Below are 23,878 nucleotides of genomic sequence, written 5' to 3' on the forward strand. Positions count from 1 at the left end.
ACCTTCAAAGTCCTGGTCACCATTCACTAGCATTGTATTGACCAACAGAGCTGAGATATTTTTCTAAAAAATCTTCGTTTGTGTTCAGCAGGAAAAAGTGATATACATCTGGGATGGGTGTGTAAATGATCAGAGAAGTTTCATTTTCTAGTGAACTATCCCTTTAAGTAAAACACAGCTTCGACTAGTTGACATGCTCAGGGGTGGAATGGCCTGATTCCCCTCGCAGGGAAAACTTGTGTATCAGATACTGATACTCTGTTTATAAGTTAATCAAACTACAATGTTTTACAACATTCAGCTTTGCTGGCTCAAAATTAAAAAAAATTATAACCACAGGTCCACAGCAAAACCACGCCATGTCTGTGCAAAATTTTATTAATTTAATGCGTGCTCCCGCAATAATTTGTTCACTAAGGTGCGCGTATTTGCTCTCATTTATCTTCCCTTTTCTTCCACCAGCGAGTGTTTTTGTGTTCAGGAACAGATGTTTGTGTTTGCGCTTTTGGTTATTTGGCGCACTGTGTCTTTAAACTGTGGCGTCGGCCCTAGGCTTGCAGCACAGGAAACCCCGTAGCGGCTTTCTGAGGGGACCCAAGATGGCCGATTCTTCACAGTGGGGCTAATGATTACTTTTCTTCTAAACGCAGCGATTTAATGGTGCTCGACGGTCGTGCTGAGCCTTCGTCGTCCCGGAAAGTGAAACAAACGAGTCTGTTCGAATAGTTGTATCGAGAAATGATTAACTTTGTGTAAAGAGACTGGCTGTGTCCCTCCGCGGCCCTCAGCCAGAATATGGCGGAATACTTGGAGAAAATTTTGTCTAACTTATTTTGAACGCGCCGCTTTACACACGACTCATCCCGTCTTTTCACTGACCGCGCATGAGTATTGATATATTAACACTATCGGTACGTCTCTAGAATTCATTCGCGTGCGGTTCGATTATTTCTGGGATAAAAATGACTCGAGCGAGGAGATAGCCTGCTAGCTGAGGTGCTAGCTAAGCTAACCCCGTTTGACTGAACTGGTCGCATCGTTAGCTTAGCATAGCTAGCTGAAAGTAAGGGTTCACAGAGGAAAAAAAAAAAACATTCTGGTTTCGTGCTTTGGCCGCATACTTTTTAACACATCTTTCTTCACCTTTATCCCCTTAAAAGTATTTCAGTGGTTCGGTTAAAATATTTAATCAAATTGACCTAGTATGTTTTGGAGAGTTTCGGCTGCATACTGCAGCTAGCTGACCATCTCTCGAGTGGTCAGAATAATTAATATCTCTCGAGTGGTCAGAATAATTAATCTGGACTGAATACATTTACTGTGATAGAGCCATAACAACATATTGCTTGTAAATACCATACATTTCACGGATCTTTGCGTTCACCGAGCTTGGACTTTGAAGTTCAAGGCAGATTCTGTTGCAGATTGCAAAGTCGAGGACGTTGAGAATTATTGAATCAAGGGCAAAACCCTTTCGAGTTACTTGCAAGGATGACTGACACTCGTAGACGAGTAAAAGTGTACACACTGAATGAGGATCGACAGTGGGATGATCGGGGTACGGGACACGTGTCGTCCGCCTATGTGGAGAGGCTGAAAGGCATGTCTCTCCTGGTGCGCGCCGAAAGTGATGGTATGTTTCAAAAAAATACTATTAAATTTGGCTTTTTTTGCAGGTTCACTTGTATTCACAGTGCAAATTAGACGTACCTTTTCTTTTAAACAGGGTCACTGCTGCTGGAATCAAAAATCAATCCCAATACCGCCTATCAGAAACAACAGGTGTGTTTGAGTTGTTGTGACATTATCTCATTGAGTATACATCAGTGTTTTTAACTTAATTCACGTATCTTTGCTTCCTAAAGTCTAGTTTAAAGGTTAAGTGCACAATTGTCTGGTGAAGGTAAAATAGTTGCTTAAACTGTTGGTAGATCTCTAAATGACATCTTGAGTTATTTGTGCCAATGAAGAATAATACTTCCTTGTTTTTCTGTTAATAATATGTTTTTGAGCTTTTACTGATGGTGTTTGTTTCTTTATTTTTCTTTGAAGGACACTTTAATAGTATGGTCTGAGGCTGAAAACTATGACCTGGCCCTCAGCTTCCAGGAAAAGGCTGGTTGTGATGAGATCTGGGAGAAAATATGTCAGGTGATGGTTGAATATGTGATCCTATTGGTCACTTTAATCTTGAAAGGGTCTAGAATAACCTTTCTTCTAGATATAATTTCTGCATGTTGGAGTGCTCTATCCTAAAAACCTAACTTTAGTTTTTTTTATATCTGTGTTTGTGTTCATAGGTCCAGGGAAAGGACCCGTCTGTAGACATCACCCAGGAGCTGATAGATGAGTCAGAAGAGGAGCGTTTTGATGACATGTCCTCACCTGGCCTTGAACTTCCTCCTTGTGAGCTCTCCCGTCTGGAGGAGGTGGCTGAGCTGGTGGCCTCATCCTTACCTTCTCCTCTACGGCGGGAAAAACTGGCCCTAGCTCTGGAGAATGAAGGCTACATTCGCAAGCTGCTTGAGCTATTCCGTGTGTGCGAGGACCTGGAAAACCGAGAAGGCTTGCACCACCTCTACGACGTAATCAAAGGCATTTTCCTCCTCAACCGCACTGCACTCTTTGAAGTCATGTTCTCTGAAGAATGCATCATGGATGTGATCGGGTGTCTGGAGTTCGATCCATCGCTTCCCCAACCTCGGAGGCATAGAGAGTTCCTGACCACCACAGCACGCTTTAAAGAGGTCATTCCCATTTCAGACCCAGAGCTTCGACAGAAGATTCACCAGACGTACCGGGTGCAGTACATTCAGGATATGGTGCTGCCAACCCCCTCTGTGTTTGAAGAGAACATGCTCTCCACCCTGCACTCCTTCATCTTCTTCAACAAGGTGGAGATTGTCGGCATGCTGCAGGTGGGTTTTCTTACTCGGCCAGTTGCACACACAAAATGCTGTTTAAAGGAATGTTCTAGGTTCAATACAATTTAAGGTCAAAGATTGACAATTTGTGGCATAATGTTGATTACCACAAAAAACAATTTTGACTCGACCCTGATTTCTCTCTCTCTCTCTCTCTCTGTATATATAAGTGAAAATCAAGCTTACAGTAAGGCACTTACAATGCAAGTGAATGGGGCCAGTTCATTAACATTAAAATGTACTCCGTTTCAAAAGTACAAGACACAAGCATTATACATGTTATCATTATTTTGTACGATAAAATCAGGGATTTACCTACGTTTACCAGATTACAGGTTTTACCAGCATTACATCTTCATGACAACAAGTTGTTATATTTGATATAACCTTAAACAGATATGGTTAGTTAGTTATTTTCTCAATAAAATGATGTTAACACATAATATTTATGTCTTGTGGTTAAACTTTTGGAACTCTTTTTCTGTGTTCGTTTCCATTGTAAGTGCCTTACTGTAATAGGGCTGGGTGATATATTCACAATATTTTTATTTAAAAAAAATATTGAAATATCGGTTTACATTGTCAACCCCCCTGCCCCCACTGCTGAGGGTGTTTGTAATATTTTTGCTTTAAAATTAAATTAATTTAAACAATTTAAACCAAATATATTTCTAAATTGAAATTGCACTTAAAAACAAAAAAAAAAAAAAGCGGTCAAAAAATCATATATATATATATGTATATATAAACCACCTCTAATTTCCCCTTCACGCAAGTATCCATCTATGACAGTAGGTGTAAAAGAGCTAAAGACAATCATAATTGTAAACATAATAATTATAATAATTTAAATAAAATATAGGTTCAAGGTGAACATGTTTTTGTATTTTCTGATTTAATCACACACATAAATGGCATATATATATGTGTGTGTGTGTGTATATATATATATATATATATATATATATATATATATATATACACATGCACACACAGTTGAATCAGAAGTTTGCATACACTAAGGTTGAAGTCATTAAAACACATTTTTTTTAACCACTCCACAGATTTAATATTTGCAAACTATAGATTTGGCAAGTCGTTTAGAATATCAACTTTGTGCTCAGCACAGAATTTGACCAGGAAAATGAAAAATGGCACTCCACGTCAAAAAGGTTGCCGACCCCTGCTTTAGACAATTAGCCAATTAGCGTCTGATAAGAGTTGTACCCAATTGGAGGTGTACCTGTGGATGTATTTTAAGGCCTACCTTTAAACTCCATGCCTCTTTGCTTGACATCATGGGAAAATCAAAAGAGATCAGCCAAGACCTCAGAAAAACTATTTTGGACCTCCACAAGTCTGCCTTATCCTTTGGAGCAATTTCCAAATGCCTGAAGTTACCACGTTCATCTGTACAAACAATTGTACGCAAGTATAAGCACCTTGAGTCCATGCAGCTACCATACCTCTCAGGAAGGAGATGCATTCTGTCTCCTAGAAATGAAAGTAGTTTGGTGCGAAAAGTGCAAATCAATCCCAGAACAACAACAAAGAACCTTGTGAAGATGCTGGAAGAAACAGGTAGACAAATACCTATATCCACAGTAAAACGAGTCCTATATCAACATAACCCGAAAGGCTGCACAGCAAGGATGAAGCCACTGCTCCAAAACCACCATTAAAAAAAAGCCAGACTACAGTTTGCACATGGGGATAAAGATCTTTCTTTTTGGAGAAATTACCTCTGGTCTAATGAAACAAAAATTTTACTGTATGGCTATAATGACAATTGTTATATTTGGAGGAAAAAGAATGAGGCTTGCTAGCCGAAGAACACCATCCCAACCTTGAAGCATGGGGGTGGCAGTATTATGTTGTGGGGGTGCTTTGTTGCAGGAGGGACTGGTACACTTCACAAATGGGTCTTCAAAATGGACAAAGACCCTAAGCATAACTCCAAAGTTGTGGCAAAATGGCTTAAGGTCAACAAAGTCAAAGTATTGGAGTGGCCATCACAAAGCCCTGACCCGATTTGTTGGCAGAACTGAAAAAGCATGTGCGAGCAAGGAGGCCTACAAACCAGTTACACCAGTTCTGTCTGGAGGAATGGGCCAAAATTCCAGCAACATATTGTCAGAAGCTTGTGAAAGGCTACCCAAAACGTTTGACCCATGTTAAACAATTTAAATGCAATGCTACCAAATACTAGTAGTATGTAAACTTCTGACCCACTGGGAATATGATGAAAGATATAAAATCTGAAATAAATTATTCTCAAATCACTTTATTGTCCCACTACAATATACACAAGTGCAACAGTGGGTGAAAGTCTTGTGTGCAGTTCCGAGCAACATAGCAGTCACGACAGTGATGAGACATATACCAATTTACAATAAACAACATATTTACACAACACAATTTACATATCAAATGTACACATAATTACACAATAATAATATACAATGTACAGTAAACAATACACACAATATAGAATACACATACAATAAAAAAAGTATACAGTAGTTGTATTGTGAAGAGAATTTAATTTATGACAGTCCAGTGGGAGATAATAAAGTGCAGTGCTGATGTATATTGATCGTGAGAGATCAAGTGTTCAAAAGTCTGATTGCTTGGGGGAAGAAGCTGTCATGTAGTCTGCTGGTGTGGGTCTCTTTACTATTATTCTGACATTTCACATTCTTAAAATATAGTGATCCTTACTGACCCAATACAAGCAATGTTTTTTTTTAAAGATTAAATGTCAGGAATTGCTGAAAATCTTTAAATGTTTTTGGCTAAGGTGTATGTAAACTTCTGACTTCAACTGGGAAATATAAAATATATATATATATCTCGTGAACCTGCAGAGTTGTGTTCACAATGCATGTTATGCACAAACTGCTCCGTGGTTTTAAAGCAAACTAATCTCTGAGCATCTCATGAGATAATGTGAGGTTATTTACAGTATTCTCATAGATGCCATAATCCTTGCAAACTGTTTTCAATCAACTGAAGGAGTCTGAACTCTTTACATGCACATGCTTACACTTTACGCCTCTGAAGAAACAGCGAATCAGACCTGCGCATCGACTTTTCTGTTGTTTCTTAAAAATAAATAAAATGTGTTTCTTCAAGAGCATGTCTTTGTGTCTTACAGCTTTTCTTGTCATGTGTCAGTCCAAGATGCGTTCAGCCCCAAACATACTTCACGCAAGTACACGAACGCAGACACACCTTGCTACGCAAGCTCGATTCCACAAATGGTTGCATAGTGAAATGTGCTGCATTCTGCGTTGTGAAATGTGCTGCATTCTCTGCGTTGCTGCAAGGGGCGCTAGAACAGATTTTCTATTTTCAGTCAACAACTGTCATGGCGGAGCAGCAATTTGAGGAGAGTCTTGCCGAACAAGTTAGATTATACAAACATATTTACGACCCATCGTCCACTCTCCATTCGTATTAAACAGCGATTGAAAATGCATGCTAAGAAATTGCAGCTTTCCTAAACTCTGATAACGACACTGTAAAGAGAAAATGGAAACAACTATGGGACCGATTTATCAGAGCAAGGAAAAAATGGAAAGGCATCCACAGCGGAGATGCCGCAACTAGCTATAGATATCCAGTCATTTGGACGTGGCTTTTTAACTTCATAAAACACCGGACCACAGAGTCAAATTTCTGTGATTCTCTGTTTAAATGTGTGAAGTATGTTTTGGCATTTGCATGTTGCCCGGCACATTGGCGGGTAGATAAGCAAAATTATTCGCTACTGTGCATGAAATACCCACATTTGTTGGGTGCCAATTTTCATTTCCTGGACTACTTTTTAGTATACAGTGACCCCAAAAAGTATTTGGGCGCTTAAACTGAACATAAAAATGCATGAATTATTTTACATTTAAGAACAAAATATAAAATAAACAAAGTTGCATTTTATTAAGAAAGATAACATTAGCATACTTTTCAAGCAAAAAATATAACAAAAAAAAGATTTTTATGTTTTGAATTATAAAACAGCAGGTTTATGGTTTAAAATTAAGAAAAACTTGATAATGGTTCATAAAAAATTATTATTAAGTATTTAGTTTTTTAGTTTGCAGTCTTTTTGTCTGCTAAACTTCTTGATAACGTCTGGGCATAAAATCAACAAGTTTCTGCAAAAGCTGTAGTGAAAGTTTCCTCCATGTGTCAGCCACCAAAACTTTCAGTTCATCCACATTAGAACATCAATTATATGACATTTCCTTCATAGTTGCTCAAGCCAGATCAGTAAAAAACTAAAATGTTCCATCCTCTAAAGTTGGGTATATTGCAAAAAATGTTCAAAGATGAAGGACTTGTGAATGAGAACAGAAAGCGCACCGGCAGACCCAGAAAGACAACCATCAGATTGGACAGGATAATTGTCAGTAAAATCAAGAGAAACCGGCAAGAAACAGCTGCAAGGATTGCCTCACACATCAATGAGAATAACCTGATACAACTTAGTTTGCAGACCATTAGAAACGGGATCAATGAGCATGGGTACAGAGGTAATTCAGCGAAAACCATTAATTAGCTTGAAGAATAAGAAAGCCAGGATACATTTGGCAGAAGTGCTTGGAAAGACAGCAGCTTTTTTTTCCGGTCGACTCAAAAATGAACCTGCATGGATCTGGTGGCAGAGTATTTGTATGGAGAAAGGCAGGGGAAGAATTCTATCCACAATGCACTAAGGGCACCTTAAAGCACAGATGTGGACATGTATAGGTCTGGGGCTGTTTCTCTTACAGTGGTGTTTTTGAGTTTGTGTTCATTGATGGAATCATGAAATTCTGGATGCAAACTTGCAGAAATCAGTGGAGAAATATTTTGAGAGACAGATGTGGCTCTTATAACAGGATAACAATACCAGCTGCCTATTGAATGAATACTTTGCAAAAAAGAAAATTAAGGTCCTAGAATGGTCCCCCCAGAGCCCTAACCTAAACTCTATAGAGCCCCTATGGGATACAATGAAGAAGAAAATGTCAGATCATTGATGTTCTAGTGTGAATGAACTGAAAGCTTTGGTGGCTGAAATCTAGAGGAAACTTGTTAGTTCTATGCCCAGACGTTGTCAAAAAGTTCTGCAAACAAAAGTATTGCAGATTAAAACTTTTGCTGCATCCACACACAACTCGCCACGCACCCCACAGAGAGCGAGAACCACACATTATAGTGACCACGAGGAGGTTACCCCTTGTGACTCTACCCTCCTTAGCAACCGGCCCAATTTGGTTGCTTAGGAGACATGGTTGTAGTTACTCAACACGCTCTGGATTTGAGTCAGCGTCAATACTTGCTGAGCTACCCAGGCCCGTCAAACTTATCTTTAATGAAGCCATTATCAAATGTCCAAATAATTTTTTTGTCTTAATTTTAAACCATAAATCTGTTGTTTTATATTTTAAAACTTAACAAGCTGCTTTTTGTCATGTGTTTTGCTTGAAAAGTGTGCTTATGTTATCTTCCTTGAGAATAAAAGCAACTTGATTTGATGTTTTGTTTTCAGAATTGTAGGAATTTCTGCATTTAAGTTCAGCGTCCAAATACTTTTTGGGGCCTCTGTATTTGGCGATTTCCCAGCTCCATGGTTTTGTCATTTTCTGATATTGTCGATCAATTTCTGTCAATGACCGTTGCAGTCGGCATCGCAATATTTGTCAGATATAGGATATCGTCGGTATGGGATTACATCGTTATATTTCCCAGCCGTATGCTGTAACAGCTGTTTTTTTCAATAAACAAGGGTTTAAATAATCTTTTCTGGTAATCAACATTATGCTTCAAATGCTATCGATTGAGCTTGGCTTTTATTGAACTCAAAACATTCCTTTAAGCGCTATACTGGGATAAAGAAGCTATAGCTTAACTCTTCAAGCAGCATTCTCACTTTACATCTCACAGGTAACAACATGCACTGGACAGACTCATTATGTGCCTTCTCAACATTTTACACGCCAGCAAGTCCCTTCTCAACAACTTGAATGCATCCTCTACAGAGGATCCTGTTTGCAGAAGATAAAGTGAATAAGCGAACATGTTCAAATGTCTGTGTTGCTGATAATAATATTTTCCTTTTTTCACTTACCTGAGACCATCTCATTGCTCTCAATGGGATGTCCATGGTTGGGTCAACTTTGGTTCCATGTTGGAAAGGTCGTATATAAGTCTTTTTTGCTTTCACACCAAAAGGTCTACAAATGAAGACAACACTATTTAATCTGGAGTAGGGCTAGTTTGTATTTGGACTTTTTAAGGTATATTATTTTGGGCTGTCAATTGATTAAATTTTTTAATCAAATTAATTAATCGTGATTAATCGCATATACAAATATTTGCTGAGAAAGCCCCTCATATAACAATAATTCAATATATAAAGATTTTACATATTTATATCAATATATATCATATATAGTTATCTTTTTAAATATAAAAAAATAATTTATATTATAAAAAATATTCAGATAATTAAAATGCATTACATTCTTGTAGCAGAAGAGTTCATCATTGATAAGACGATACAAAAAGCAGCTTTAGAATACAATGTATTGTTTACTACCATATTATTGATCATAATCCAATCATTGGCATACAGTTCAGAGCAATCCATTTCACAAGTGAATTTGTCAATCAGTTCGAGATTTATTATGTGGACTTGTTTAGAACCTGTCAATCTACACCTGCGTCAGACATGCTTGTGTAGCGTCTCGGATGCGTCTCATCATAAACATAAAGATGAAATTTCACTTACTGCCCTCTGGAGTAAACAGTTGGTACTACAAGCTTGCATTTCTCAAGAATCATCCTTATTATGGTGCGATTAATTGCGTACATTTTTTACCGCGTTATTTTTTGTCAAATTAATCGCACTGAATTAACACGTTAAATCGACAGCCCTAATATTAATATATTTTCAAATGAGATTTAGGATGATACAATATCGTTTATATTGATATAGTTTGTTGCGATTCATAACCCGTTTCTTCATTAAAGACGTGCCGTGTTTGCCTCTCTCACTCTCCGTGCAACCCCATCCCATTCTGCTTCTGCGCGTAAACCCGGCCCCACTCACTTACATGAAGTTCTCCTGCAACATGGAGGGAGACAGTGCCGGTTCACACTGCCAAAGAAGACCTGATTAGTAAAAAGAAAAACAATGGTTCAGTTATTTGGAGATGGTTTGGATTTAAAAGATCAGATGATCAGCAAAATAGCTGCATGCTGCTTGACTGACAGGCGGCTTGTGTATGTGTGGTGCTCGCTTTACATGTTTGTGTGCTCCGAGAACAGTTGCACCTAAACGGTCAAATATAGTGCCATAAACTGAAGTATGTGTTAAACTTTGTGCTGCTGCTGCAACCTATACCACGAAGCCTTTGCAGCCCAAAAAGTCTTCTGCCCCGAAACAAAGTGCGTTGCAAGCTCAACAGAAATACGTATCGTGTATCGCCATTCAGCCTAAAAATACAGAGATATGATTTTTGTTCTAAATTGCTAAGCCCTAATCTGGAGCTCTGAGGGTTTATTTCTTTTCACAGCTTTGCTGCTTTAGTGATTTGTTCAGAACATTTTTAGTTGGTCCATTTACGCTTCACACAGATTTGTAAACATAGGATATAGGCTCTGATGTTTTGAAAGATGTTTTTATCCCCTCACTTAATATGAAGGAGAATAGATCAAAATATCCTAATTGACCGTTTCACAATTCTGTTTGATGAAGAGCCTTTTTTGAAATATGGCATCCAAGGTATTGGTTTAGCCTTTATTTATTAATATCAATTTATGTCTAGATTTGTAGATATATTTGTGGTTTGCTGTATTTTGTATGTGCTTTGCACCAAAGCCTCTATGACGTTCTTTAAGTGGAATTGTTTGATACAGGGAACGGAGTTAAGGGAGGGGGTTTGTCTCCATTGAAACAGCTGCATCATGTTCTTTAGAGCAATATCATGTGATGTCACAATTGCTTGGCAAGCATACTGGATGACCGTACTCCTTCGCAGTCTCAAACCTCCTGTCAGCTTCAGTTCAATATAGTTGTTTTGTCCGTTTGTCCTTGCAAATGCATGTACATATAAGGAAATGTAGTGTGCTTATAAGTTATAATATCAGTCAGAATACATTACTGTATTCTGAGGAGCCTAGATGTTGTTTAAACAACAGACCATAGATCTGTTTCTTATGGGATAGACTTGAGCAATTACTTTCCCATGACAATGTGATGTTTACAATATCTTTATTCACTTGACTGGTTCCTAATTTTTGAAGTGTAATCTCTGTGATTTACAGCTTTAGAGTGGCCCCAAAATAAGATTAGAATACTTGACAACCATAAATTAAATTTAAGAGGCAGGTTTTAAAATTTTATATGGATCTACTGCAGCAAATCTATCAATGTAGACAATAACAAGTAGCCTATTTATGGTTGCAGTAAAACATTTTCAGCCAGTTTGCAGCCTTTTTGATAATTTTTGCTCTTAAATCTTAGGATTTTCTTACACAAATTGTTATATGGTTTGGTGTATCTGTGTATAGACTTTTCCTTCTGCAGACTAAATAAATACTTCATCAGATTCCTGTATACTATGTACAAATAAACCTACTATTTCTAAAGTAATTTGTTTTCAAGTTTAAACAGATGTGTGTGCTTATTCACTATAAGGCCTGTTCTTTTAATAAGGTTTGTATAATGTGATAACCAGAGCTCTCTCTTTCTGATTATTCTCCTCGGTTTCTTGTTTTCAGGACGATGAGAAGTTTTTGACTGAGCTTTTTGCACAGCTAACTGACGAAGCCACAGATGACGACAAAAGGCATGAATTGGTAAGATAACTTTATTACCAATGGATGCAATATCTAAAAAATAGATGCAGATGAAATTCCCAGTTGCTGACTTGTTGCGATACTGATATTGTTGTCATATCCAGGTGAATTTCCTTAAGGAGTTTTGTGCGTTCTCCCAAACGTTACAACCACAGAACAGAGATGCATTCTTCAAAACGCTTTCCAACATGGGAATCCTGCCAGCGCTGGAAGTTATACTTGTAAGAGATTTCTGATATTCCAAAGAAGAGATTTACTGTCAAACCCCAGCTAAAGAGGCTTATGCTTCATTATAAACTTTAGTTTGGTGTTGGTTTTTTTCTTTCTGTACCATAACAAATTAAATCCATACTCATGCCCTTTCTAGTACATCTAAAAAATGTTATGCTACACAGAGAACCGGTTCTGCAACAACTGAAACTCTCTGACTAGCAAGAACTTTCCCCTCAATGAAAAATCATAGCTTTAGCTTGCTCTCTTTCTCTGTTGTGTTTACTAACGTGTGTGTGCGCTTTGTGTGAAAGGGCATGGACGATGTGCATGTGCGTGGAGCGGCCACTGATATATTTTCCTACCTGGTGGAGTACAATCCTTCCATGGTTCGAGAGTTTGTTATGCAGGAGTCTCAACAGAACGATGATGTAAGTGACACACACCCACTGACCCATGTGATCTTTCTATCTGTTTGCTGTTAGCCATGCCTGTCATCCTCAATACTTATTTCTGTTTTTGTATAGGACATTCTGTTGATAAATCTGATCATTGAGCATATGATCTGTGACACGGATCCAGAGTTGGGTGGAGCTGTACAGTTAATGGGGTTACTCAGGACACTAGTAGATCCAGAGAACATGCTGGCAACTGCTAATGTGAGTCATGTTTTTAAATAAATGTATTCAGGTTTCCCACGGTCATGGAAAAACTGGAAATGTCAAGGAATTTGAAAATTTTGTTTTTCAGGGCTGGGAAAATATTGCTCTTGTGTTGTTAGACTTGCTTACTAGCCATAGTAATGTCTGATTGTTATCAATGAGCGTATTATTATTTTGAGAAAATAACTCAAACTCAACTCAAACTGCTTGAGTTCAAACTATTTTGTGAATCCTTTCGGCCAATTCATTTAGAAGACTTGGTTCAAAAGAGTAATTCTTCTGTGAATCGGACATCATGGCTTACATCATGATGTTTGTTATGTGCAGCGAGCTCATCTCAACCGATAAGGGTAAAAAGATTTGGTTATTTCACGATTCGGTTTGATGTACAATATGAGGTTCACGATTCAATATAATCCCGATTAGATATAATTTATTTTAGTTGCAGTTTGGAGCCCAGCTGACTGGAAAAGTCATGGAAAATTATTTGTCAAGTGTGGGAAACCTGTATATTTGATGTCTTGAACTTTGGACTACCTTGTCATTGTGGTTTGTCAGGTCCTATTAAACATGCTGTAAGCGATTTTAGCCATTCAAGAATTTCCACAAACTGAGCCGTTGGATTAGCTGTGCCCCTTTTTCCATAACACGCACTCCACCAATACTAAATTATAAAAAATTTTGTGAGCAGAAAGGGTTGTCAAAACAACAACAGCAGCAAAATAGCGCCCTCGACTGACAACTGTTATGAGCAACATGGCATAAAATTGGCATAATTCCTCAATAATCGTGCATCTACAATACTATGATAACGTGCATAATGATTGAGAGGCAGAAAGCTTCATTGTCTATGGTCCACAGACACATTTTTGTTTTCTGTTTACAGAGACCGGTGAGATATTTCAGGACACTTATTTCATTAATGTCTTTCAGGGAGCAGTAACATTTTTTACATACCTTTTCCATGAAAAAATTGCTTACAGCACCTTTAACTCTGTTTCTAAAGATCTGTGCTGCAACTCATGAACAAATAGATTGTAACAGTTGCAATTATCTGGTTCCTTGCAGAAAACAGAGAAGACTGAGTTCTTGAGTTTCTTCTATAAGCATTGCATGCATGTGCTTTCTGCTCCACTTCTGGCCAACACCACAGAAGATAAACCCAGCAAAGGTAATAATGAATAATAATAATAATTATTATTATTATAATTATTATTTTTGTTTTGTGTATCTGTGCATGGATGCAAGCTTGTAAGATGTATTATGTATAGAAATGAGTGTTTATTGTAGGCTGATTTAAAGATTATGTGCGTCAGGCTTTTAGAATCGGTTCCTAATTGACATTTGCAGACCTATTTAAAGACCGAACCTCTTATTTCTCACTGTGTGTGTTTTGTCTTGACAGATGATTTCCAGACGTGTCAGCTGCTGGCTTTGATTGTCGAGCTGCTCACTTTCTGTGTGGAGCATCACACGTATCACATAAAGAACTACATAATCAACAAAGACATCCTTCGCAGAGTGCTGGTTCTCACTGCATCCCAACACGCATTCTTAGCCTTATGTGAGTATTTGCGAACACGCACACAAACACAGGCATTGAATTTAAAGTCCACATGAATCCCTTGTCACAACACATATGTTTCTGTTATTCATGATTGGATTGTGAAAAGTAGGCAGTTATATTATTGGTTGATAATTTTCCCCTTCCCATGTCAGAAGAAACCTTGTTTCACATGTGAAGAAATCTATAACATTTTGATTAATGGTTGTCTTTTTTCCTTAAATGTGCACTGACGGATCATGAACAAGAAAAACCAGAGACATTTAAAAGAAAAAGTTAAGGGTCAATTTAGATTTCATGTATTCATTCAGTTGCTATTAAATATCAGTCAGGTGCTTGTCTAATTTAACCTCCTTTTGGTCTTGTCTAATGTGAGACGCAAAGCTTTTAAACTAAGATCAGACCAAATCATCTGGGGGTAAACAGTGGTTAGACACACACAGCAGTTTCTAATACTGGAAGTTTGAAAAGTTTGTCAAAATCTTTAGACTCCGAGTAAAACCATAAAAATGAGAGGCACAGTATACGTAGTCATGATACTCGCTGGGGTTGGGGGAAAAAAATAGATTTAGTTACAAATCAACGATTTTAAAATAGTCTCTCTGATGAAAAAAATGCATGCTTTGCTTAAAGCTAGAGTATGCAACTTTGTACCAGAAGAATTTTTTGTTATACTGGTTGAAAGTCTGTTTGCATCCTGACAGCAATCAATAAATCAAGTGCTCTGATACAATTTTTTTTTATTTTTATTTTTTTATTTTTGATTTTTATCTGTGGCAGTCACAGGCCTGTAAAAGTCCCGTCCAATCAGTTCTTTTGGCCCGAATGCAATTATTTAATGGCCTACCTGCTTGTCTAACTACATACCTGCCTACCTCCGTGCACTCTGCCCGTGCACTCAATGGTGTGAGTTGGGACTATCCGACTGTTTGACCAACTGCAGGCAAGGGGCATATTCAGAAAGCTGTATTAATACCATTCAGTGGCGCTAGTGATGCAGAAATTACACACTCCAGCTTTAATATGCTAATCTAATGATATATAGATATCCACAGTTTTCCTGAGCAACCACTGAGTGGTGCCATCTAGTTGCCTGTTTTTTTTCTAATCTCGAGACGCATTGTAAAATTTACCGAAACGAGTAATCCAGATGGAGAACAACAACCATTTAATTGTTATTTGCAGTAAAAATTAATTTCAAGCTCAACTTGTGCAGTTGTTGGCTGTCATAACTCAAAAGTAGTTAATAATATAAACATAAATTTGACAACTTCTACAAATGTAATAATTTACCCACTTAGAATAAACATTGATGCAGGTGAAAACACAAGACTGGAAATTTAAAACATGCGAACAGTGGAACAGGTGTGGTGTGGATAGGAAGCTATATTTTTGCAGAGTTCCACACAAACAGGTTTTATGTCCGAAAAGTTTAGTCTCTCCAATTCTTTATGTTTTGTCCTTTAATACACCACTGCTACAGCATCAAAGTGCTGCTTGTTCACTGTCAGACATCAAATCCTCTGCGGTGATCAATGTTCCTTTTATAATTCAAATCAACACTTTTAATTACCAGGTGGTGTGGAATATTTTTTTGGAGTCATTCGGCTGATTCTGCATTAATAAATAGTTATAGTACAAAGTGTTTATGAAACTGTTGGATGCCAGAGAACTACATGTACCTGTACATGCGTACCTGTAACATTTATAATCTTAACAGCAATGTGCTTTAAATTCAGGGCGATGATTGCTCTGTGACTCCAAGAGCTCTGGTTACATAGAAGCATGTCGGTCATTGATTGAGTCTTGTTTTGAGAAAAATCTAGCTGAGTTTAGTAAGGTTTATGCTTCAAACAAGAAAAAATTACAATGAATGAAAAAAAAAGGAAAATTCAGAGGGAAAGCATGTTCGATTTTGAAAATTGGTGGTTTATGCACATCCCTACATTTTACCTGCAATGTCTGTATTCCATAGTGAAGGAATTGTCATGTGAGACAAACTATAACCTCAAATTGCAGTACTTTCAGAATTATAATATATAACGAATCAGCAACTAAATATTCTTGTAATATCAAATCGGGAGGTCTGTGGCAATCCTAAACCCTACTACTCGCCGTCATAGCACTGAACATTCAAACTGCAGAATAAATAACACCAAAAACTCAGGTGCTGATCCAACCGTGAAAGGCACTGCTCATAATTATTGCTGTTACACTATTATAACAACACATGCCAAGTAATTCTACATTCATTGCCAGCAGCATTATTATCAAGCACTAATCTATTTTGGAAGAAGACAAAACACTAGGTGCTACCCTGCTGACAGACATCTGTTATGACTTGGCTGTTAAATCGCTCAGTGCTTTTCTTGCTAATTTCACTTGTCCAGGTGCTTTGCGTTTCATGAGGAAAATCGTTGGTCTGAAGGATGAGTTTTATAACAGATACATTATGAGGAACTTCCTGTTTGAGCTAGTGGTCAAAGCTTTCCTCAATAATGGATCCAGATACAACCTCATCAACTCCGCTATCATAGAGATGTTTGAGTATGTCAGAGTGGTGAGTACACTTATACAGACATCACATCAGATAATTAGTTTTAATCAGCCATCTTTATGCTTTACACTACAACTAACAGAGGTTGCAGCTGATAGTGGGAGTGGTGAACAGCTACAGATGAATAAGATAAGACTGATAGATCATGTTTATGTTATGTTTTGCTGCGTTATGTGTAAAGGAGGATGTGAAGTCCCTGACAGCTCATATCATAGAGAACTACTGGAAGGCCCTGGAGGACGTAGACTATGTTCAGACATTTAAAGGACTGAAGCTCCGATATGAACAGCAGAGAGAAAGACAGGACAACCCGAAACTTGACAGGTCAGTGGTCATTTCAAGTCAAGTCCAATGTGGTTTATTGTCTTTCCAGCCATATACAAGTATATATTAGTTTCATCAGGATTGTAGTGCAAATTACAGACAGGACAAGGCACATTTTCCAACAAACATCTGTTATTATGTTAACTTACATTAAATATGCACATACACACTTTAAACAAAACACACATGGTTGTGAAATAAATACTGTGTAACAATAATGCAAAAAGACAAACAATAATTGGAGAGTACACATAGTTTGCATGTATAAACCAAACAAGTTTGCACATGCAAAAAATGTCTGAAGAGTGTCATACATGGGTGTTCTCATCAACTAGACACTCTTACATTTGTTAAATAGCAGAGGTTTTATGATGATATCATATAATCTTATTTAAAATAAATGCTATATTGAATGAAAGCCGAATTGTGAGTAGACTTGTCATGATTACTCAAATTAATTTGATTACTTGATTAAATAAATTCCTCAAATTGCCGAATCGACAAATCGAAATTTAGGCTGAAGTGACACAGTCCACGGATGAGGGTCCAAACACACAACGACAGTAGGTGTCAGCTGTGAGAATCCATACAATCTAAATAGGTTATATTGTAATAGTTCTTAAGCTACTTTGGCTTACCTGAAGGATAAATGAGTAGAAACATGTATCTCTTAGTGTCTGTTAATACTTTGTTCTTGTTTTACATGTAAGTGATATTTAAAAAACAACAAACAAATAAAATGTCTTTTATATCTCTATAAAATAGTTAAAACATGAATAGAACTCATCCTCAATAAACAAGATTGGTGGGCAGACATTGTTGTTTGAAAGATAAAATATTTTATTTCCATGGCATGCTTTCTCATATTTGAGTTTAAATGGAAATATCTACATTGTGTTGAACTAGATCTACTAGAAAAGTAGATCTTGCATAAAAAAAGAAAAGTTGGGCACACCTGATGTAGCCAATCTCTTTCAGTTCTTATTATATATTTGTTATATTATAGATATGCATTGGATGTCATTGGATGCATTGGATGTTGGCTTAGAGATTGTTTACAAAATTGTTTTGTGGTTGTTATTAAATTGTAGAGTCTATCAAAACTAAGGCTAATGAACGCATTTTAGCCAAACATGACTTCACCTCGACAACTTTATGCAATCTGAGTTATTAAATATTTTTTTCAATTACTTGATTAATCGTAAGAATATTTGTTAGATTACTCTATTACCAAATGATTGCACGTACGTTTATGTAAAACTGCCAATGTTTTGTTCCAAGCAGTCTTCAGTGAATAACATCCAATTGAACATTTATTCAAAGTGTGCACTTGGGTTGCAACTAACGATTATTTTGATAATCGATTATTAGAACGATTATTCGACTATTCAGCGATTATTGCAATGATTAATCATTAGCTCTTAAACAGTTATTCAGCTTGTGACCTGACTTAAAAGGTTGTATTAAATGTGCTTACTAACAATAAAGAGGTCAAAGTCATCTTTTAAAAATACATCTAAATGTAATTCACTGAATTACAGGGAACAAATACTTTTTTATTAAGTTTAATTCAAGTAAAGAAATTCACTGCAAAAAACCCTATTGTTATTAAGTGTTTTTGTCTTGTTTTCCATTTAAAATGGTGGATGTAGCTTGAATATAAGTGTATTTTTTCCACTTGTTCATACTTCTGCCAGTGCAGTAAAGACAAAATATATTTGTATTCAGTATCTTTTCTCAAAGTCTAAATGTATTATATTCTGCTTCTCGGGTGAATTTTTAGATATTTTAAAATATTTGTATTTTTAATATTATAGTTAACATGATCAGAGAGTTTTAGATATTTATATTGGAAAACAAGCCAAAACAAAAGCTAATCAAAAATGTATTTTGTTGCATTGTATAATTGGGTGAAGACTACCCTCTCTCACTTTCTCTTCACTTCAATCCATCTTTAACTTTAAAAAAAAAAAATCTCTCTCTTATTAATAAAGCTATGTCATTTAGAGGTATTTTTAAAACATGATTTTGTCCTCTCTACTGTTTGTAAACCTGTTTAATACAACCTTTATAGGTTGATGCACAAGCTGCATAGTCCGTTAAGATCTAATTATTAGTTGTTGCAATAATTTTATATTTTCCCTATAGTCAAATAATTGTTATAATAATCGATAGTTGCAGCCCTACTCTGCAGGTTCACTTATATACAGTTGACATCATAAGTTTACATACACCTTAGCCAATTACATTTAAACTTAGTTTTTCACAATTGCTGACATTTAAACATAGAAAACATTCCCTGTACTAGGTCAGTTAGAATCACTGCTTTATTTTATGAATGTGAAATGTCAGAATAATAGTATAGAGAATGATATATTTCCGCTTTTATTTCTTTCATCATATTCCCAGTGGGTTAGAAGTTTACACTTTGTTAGTATTTGGTAGCATTGGCTTTTAAATTGTTTAACTTGGTCAACGGTTTTGGGTAGCCTTCCACAAGCTTCTCACAATATGAATTTTGGCCCATTCCTCCAGACAGAACTGGTGTAAATGAGTCAGGTTTGTAGGCCTCCTTGCTCACACACACCTTTTCAGTTCTGCCCACGATTTTGCTAACAGGTTGAGGTCAGGGCTTTGTGATGGCCACTCCAATACCTGGACTTTGTTGTCCTTGAGCCATTTTGCCACAACTTTGGTGGTATGCTTGGGGTCATTGTCCATTTGGAATACCCATTTGCGACCAAGCTTTAACTTCCTGGCTGATGTCTTGAGATGTTGCTTCAATATATCCACATCATGATGCCATCTATTTTGTGAAGTGCACCAGTCCCTCCTGCAGCAAAGCACCCCCACAATATGATGCTGCCATCCCCATGCTTCACGGTTGGGATGGTGGTCTTCAGCTTGCAAGCCTCACCCTTTTTCCTTCAAACATAGCAATGATCATTATAGCCAAACAGTTAATTTTTTAGTTTATCAGACCAGAGACATCAAAGATCTTTGTCCCCATGTGCACTTTGGAGCAGTGACTTCTTCCTTGCTGAGCAGCCTTTCGGGTTATGTCGATATAGGACTTGTTTTACTGTGGATATAGATACTTGTCTACCTGTTTCCTCCAGCAACTCATCTGGGACATTCATCTCTAGAAGACCGAATGCATCTCCTTCCTGAGTGGTATGATAGCTGCGAGGTCCCATGGTGTTTATACTTGCGTAATATTGTTTGTACAGATGAACGTGGTGCCTTCAAGCATTTGGAAAGGAATAACCAGATTGTCGAGGTCCACACATTTTTTTCTGAGGTCTTTGCTGATTTCTTTTGATTTTCCCATGATATTAAGCAAAGAGGCACTGAGTTTGAAGATAGGCCTTAAAATACATCCACAGGTACACCTCCAATTGACCCCAATTAGCCTATCAGAAGCTAATTGCCTAATAGCTTGACATCATTTTATGGAATTTTCAATGCTGCTTATAGGCACAGTTAACTTTGTGTATGTAAACTTCTGACACACTGGAATTATGATATAGTCAAGTGAAACAATCTGTAAACAATTGTTAGAACAAGTACTTGTGTCATGCAGAGTAGATGTCTTAAACGACTTGCCAAAATATTTTGCTAATATGAAATCTGTGGAGTGGTTAAAAATTGAGTTTTAATTACTTCAGCCTAAGTGAATATTTGTATTAAGACACAAAGACAAAAGTGATTAAATCATAACCATAGGAGTGGTGGTGGTGTAGTAGGCTAAAGCACATAACTGTATATCAGAAGGATGCTGGTTCGAGCCCCACAGCCACCACCATTGTGTCCTTGAGCAAGGCACTTAACTCCAGGTTGCTCCGGGGGGATTGTCCCTGTAATAAGTGCACTGTAAGTCGCTTTGGATAAAAGCGTCTGCCAAATGCATAAATGTAAAGTAATTCAAGAACCTAAAATTTTATTTTGTTTTCTTTAGGCAGCATCAACAGCAATCACGAAACGCAATACAAACAAAAATTCGATAAGAACACTAATTTGGCATCATTATTTTGGAACACAAGGGAATTTATTAGGCTTATGAAAACCTGGTGTTTTCTGTTTAAGCACAGAATAAGTGAGGTACCAAACTTTTTTTTTTAGCCATTTTATAAAAAGTAGATATTATGTGGGTTGTGTTGAACTTTATAGAGGTAATTGTTTATTTCTGTTATTATAATTTTTAATTGTATTTAGTTCATAATTTGTAAACTATTAGTCATTTTCCACCTATTGTCACAGACAGATATTTGCGTGATGGCAAATGGGGCCATTGGATATGATAAACGTTAGAATTTGGGGAGATGGCTTTATAAGATATTTTGATTACGTCCATTTTTATAGCTTTTTTGTTTCGTTTAAAGTGCAATTTGAATTTGTCATATTTCAATAAATTAATTTTTTTCACTGACTCTCGGCAGGGGGGTTAACGATGTAATCGGATATTGCAATATTTTTTCTATAAAATATGGTTCAGATTTTTTTTTTGCATATTGCCCAGCCCTAGTGTCAAATTTTTGTGTTTATTTGTGCTTTTTTTCTTAGTAAATCACACGCAATTTGATAGATTGCACAAGTCAATCAGGGCCATAGTGTATATTTCAAACCAATATTGACATATGGATGCTCATATTTAGCTAAATCACTATCAAAATGCATGTAAGTTTTGATGAAAGTTGGTTGTTTCTATATGTTTGTCACCAGTATGCGGTCGATTCTTAGAAATCACCGCTTTCGCAGGGATGCACGAACGCTGGAAGACGAGGAGGAGATGTGGTTTAACACAGATGAGGAAGATTTGGAGGATGGTGAAGCTGTAGTTCCACCCTCGGATAAGATGAAGAGCGACGAGGACCTGATGGATCCAATCAGCAAGTTCATGGAAAGGAAGAAATGTATGTGATTTGTACATGCATCCACAGTGACTTGGATGACAACCCACTATGATCTCCTATTTGATTGCTAATGCATACTTTATATGGTGGACATGAATCATCATCAAATTGCTTTGCAATTAACTTTTTTTCTTTCTTTCCCAAAGTAAAAGAGTCAGAGGAGAAGGAGGTGTTGACAGGAAAGGCAAGCCTCTCAGGAAGGCAGAGCCCCAGTTTTAAACTTTCCTTCTCCAGCTCCCCAAAGGCCAGCCTGTCCTCTCCCCCAACCGCATCCCTCCACCCCGGTTCACCTGGTTCTCCAAGTTCTCCTGGGACAGGAGCCCGGAGTTCCCCCCCAATGGCAGCTGTCACCACTAAGGTTAGGCAACAGGAAATTAAGGCTCCAACAAAAACCTTTGCCCAATCACTTGCAAATTACATTGAAATGATGACAAAAACATTTTGTTCTTACTGTTTATTTGTTTTTGATGATATTACTCTCCTATTGCAGGGAGGTCTGGTGGGGTTGGTTGACTATCCCGATGACGATGAAGAGGACGAGGATGAGGAAGATGCAGACAGTAAAGAAGAAAGTCCTCCGCTGTCCAAGAAATCCAAGCTGAGCTCCTAAAGCACTCCCCCCTTCAATCAGCACAGAAATGCTCAAAGGGAGCATTATCCAGAGACTATTGCAGTGCTCAGCCTTGAAAACTCAAAACTGAAAATAAATGAATGAATACTCAAATGAATGGATAAATGAGCGTATGCAGACCCCCCCCACAGGAGTCCATGGGGTGCCATGTGAGGAACGGAAAAAGGGAGAGCAAGAGAGGAAGAAGATTCGGTCACAGAATGAAAAGGTGAATGTCTCCATGTGGAGTTTGTCCAAGTGCCAATCCGGGAGAAAGCAAGAAAGACTCGTGAAATGGACAGAGAGAATGAATAAAAGCTCAAACTGGTTTGGACAAATTATTATAAAAAATGTATTCCGACAAAGCTAAAAGTACTGGGGGGTAAAAAAGACCTCACGCGCACTCACTCACAGACACTCAAAACTGGTGCCCCACAGAGCGTACCAGGCTTAGACCAGGACACACTGCCCCCCTCTCAGGGAAGGACCTCACATGACCCAACTGGTCCAGCCAATCCACAACCACCACTCACCTTTGCTGACTCAATCTCCATTTCCTTCTCTCCTTCCTCTATGCCTTTTTCTGTTGCCCTTTTTCCTCTTGATTATTTTTTTTTCCTTAATTGAGTTTCTACGGCCAGACGGGACACTAGGTAGCAAAGGTCTGGTCGTCAGTGTTTATGATGTCACCGTTGTTCTTGTGGCTAAGCGGAAGTTCTTCCTCTTTCAAAGCCAGCAGTTCCCTCCTTTTCTTATTCTGTTCTCCTCTCTCATTTTTTTAAATGACAAGAGACCTGCCTTGAAATGTTCAGGACGTTTTCAGCCGCACTTGAACAGGTTTTTAAAACCTTAATGGGGGAGATAGTTTTACCTTTGTTTTGCCCTTCAAAACTGCAGATTTTTGGAAAATTTGTAAGCCCGTCTTGATTAAAGATTGAGTGGAACTCTAGATGTGATCGATTTTTGTCATATCTTCATTTTTCTTTTACATTAGTGTACTCCTAGTTGCTCGCTATATTTGGGACCATTAAAAAGATCTTTGCTGTTGTAGATCTCACGGTTGTGCTGGTTCCCTGTATCATGTCAACTGTGCTGATATTTTGTCCTTGCTACTCTGGTCTCATTGTCTCTTGAAATGGAATTTCATCACTGAAATGACATTTGATCCTCCTGTCCACTAGTCTGAAAACATTAATGGAGAATCCTGCCTCTATTGACAGGGGCTGACTAAACAACCTGCACACAATTAAAAATAATAGTTTTC

General features: G+C 37.5%; 1 protein-coding gene across 1 annotated transcript; it reads left to right on the forward strand.

The window, feature by feature from the left end:
* Positions 1 to 594: 594 nt before the first annotated feature.
* smek1 (SMEK homolog 1, suppressor of mek1 (Dictyostelium)) lies at positions 595 to 23,664 on the forward strand. Its single transcript, XM_052095767.1, has 15 exons — positions 595 to 1,633; positions 1,727 to 1,782; positions 2,053 to 2,151; positions 2,301 to 2,918; positions 11,697 to 11,774; positions 11,879 to 11,995; positions 12,299 to 12,415; positions 12,512 to 12,643; positions 13,715 to 13,817; positions 14,052 to 14,210; positions 16,601 to 16,770; positions 16,949 to 17,091; positions 21,814 to 22,004; positions 22,151 to 22,362; positions 22,495 to 23,664. Exons 1-15 carry the CDS (start codon positions 1,492 to 1,494, stop codon positions 22,612 to 22,614), a joined length of 2,457 nt encoding a protein of 818 aa, XP_051951727.1. The 5' UTR covers positions 595 to 1,491; the 3' UTR covers positions 22,615 to 23,664.
* Positions 23,665 to 23,878: the final 214 nt, after the last annotated feature.

Source organism: Xyrauchen texanus, chromosome 28, assembly GCF_025860055.1.
Source record: "Xyrauchen texanus isolate HMW12.3.18 chromosome 28, RBS_HiC_50CHRs, whole genome shotgun sequence".
NCBI lineage: Eukaryota > Metazoa > Chordata > Actinopteri > Cypriniformes > Catostomidae > Xyrauchen > Xyrauchen texanus.

What these genes read in the sequence shown, in the direction of transcription:
- smek1 (XM_052095767.1), top strand. Translation starts at nt 1,492, where the DNA reads ATGACTGACACTCGTAGACGAGTAAAAGTGTACACACTGAATGAGGAT. An exon ending in ACATGCTGGCAACTGCTAAT is followed by an intron (nt 12,644 to 13,714) that starts GTGAGTCATGTT and finishes GGTTCCTTGCAG; the next exon opens with AAAACAGAGAAGACTGAGTT. An exon ending in AGAAGATAAACCCAGCAAAG is followed by an intron (nt 13,818 to 14,051) that starts GTAATAATGAAT and finishes TTGTCTTGACAG; the next exon opens with ATGATTTCCAGACGTGTCAG.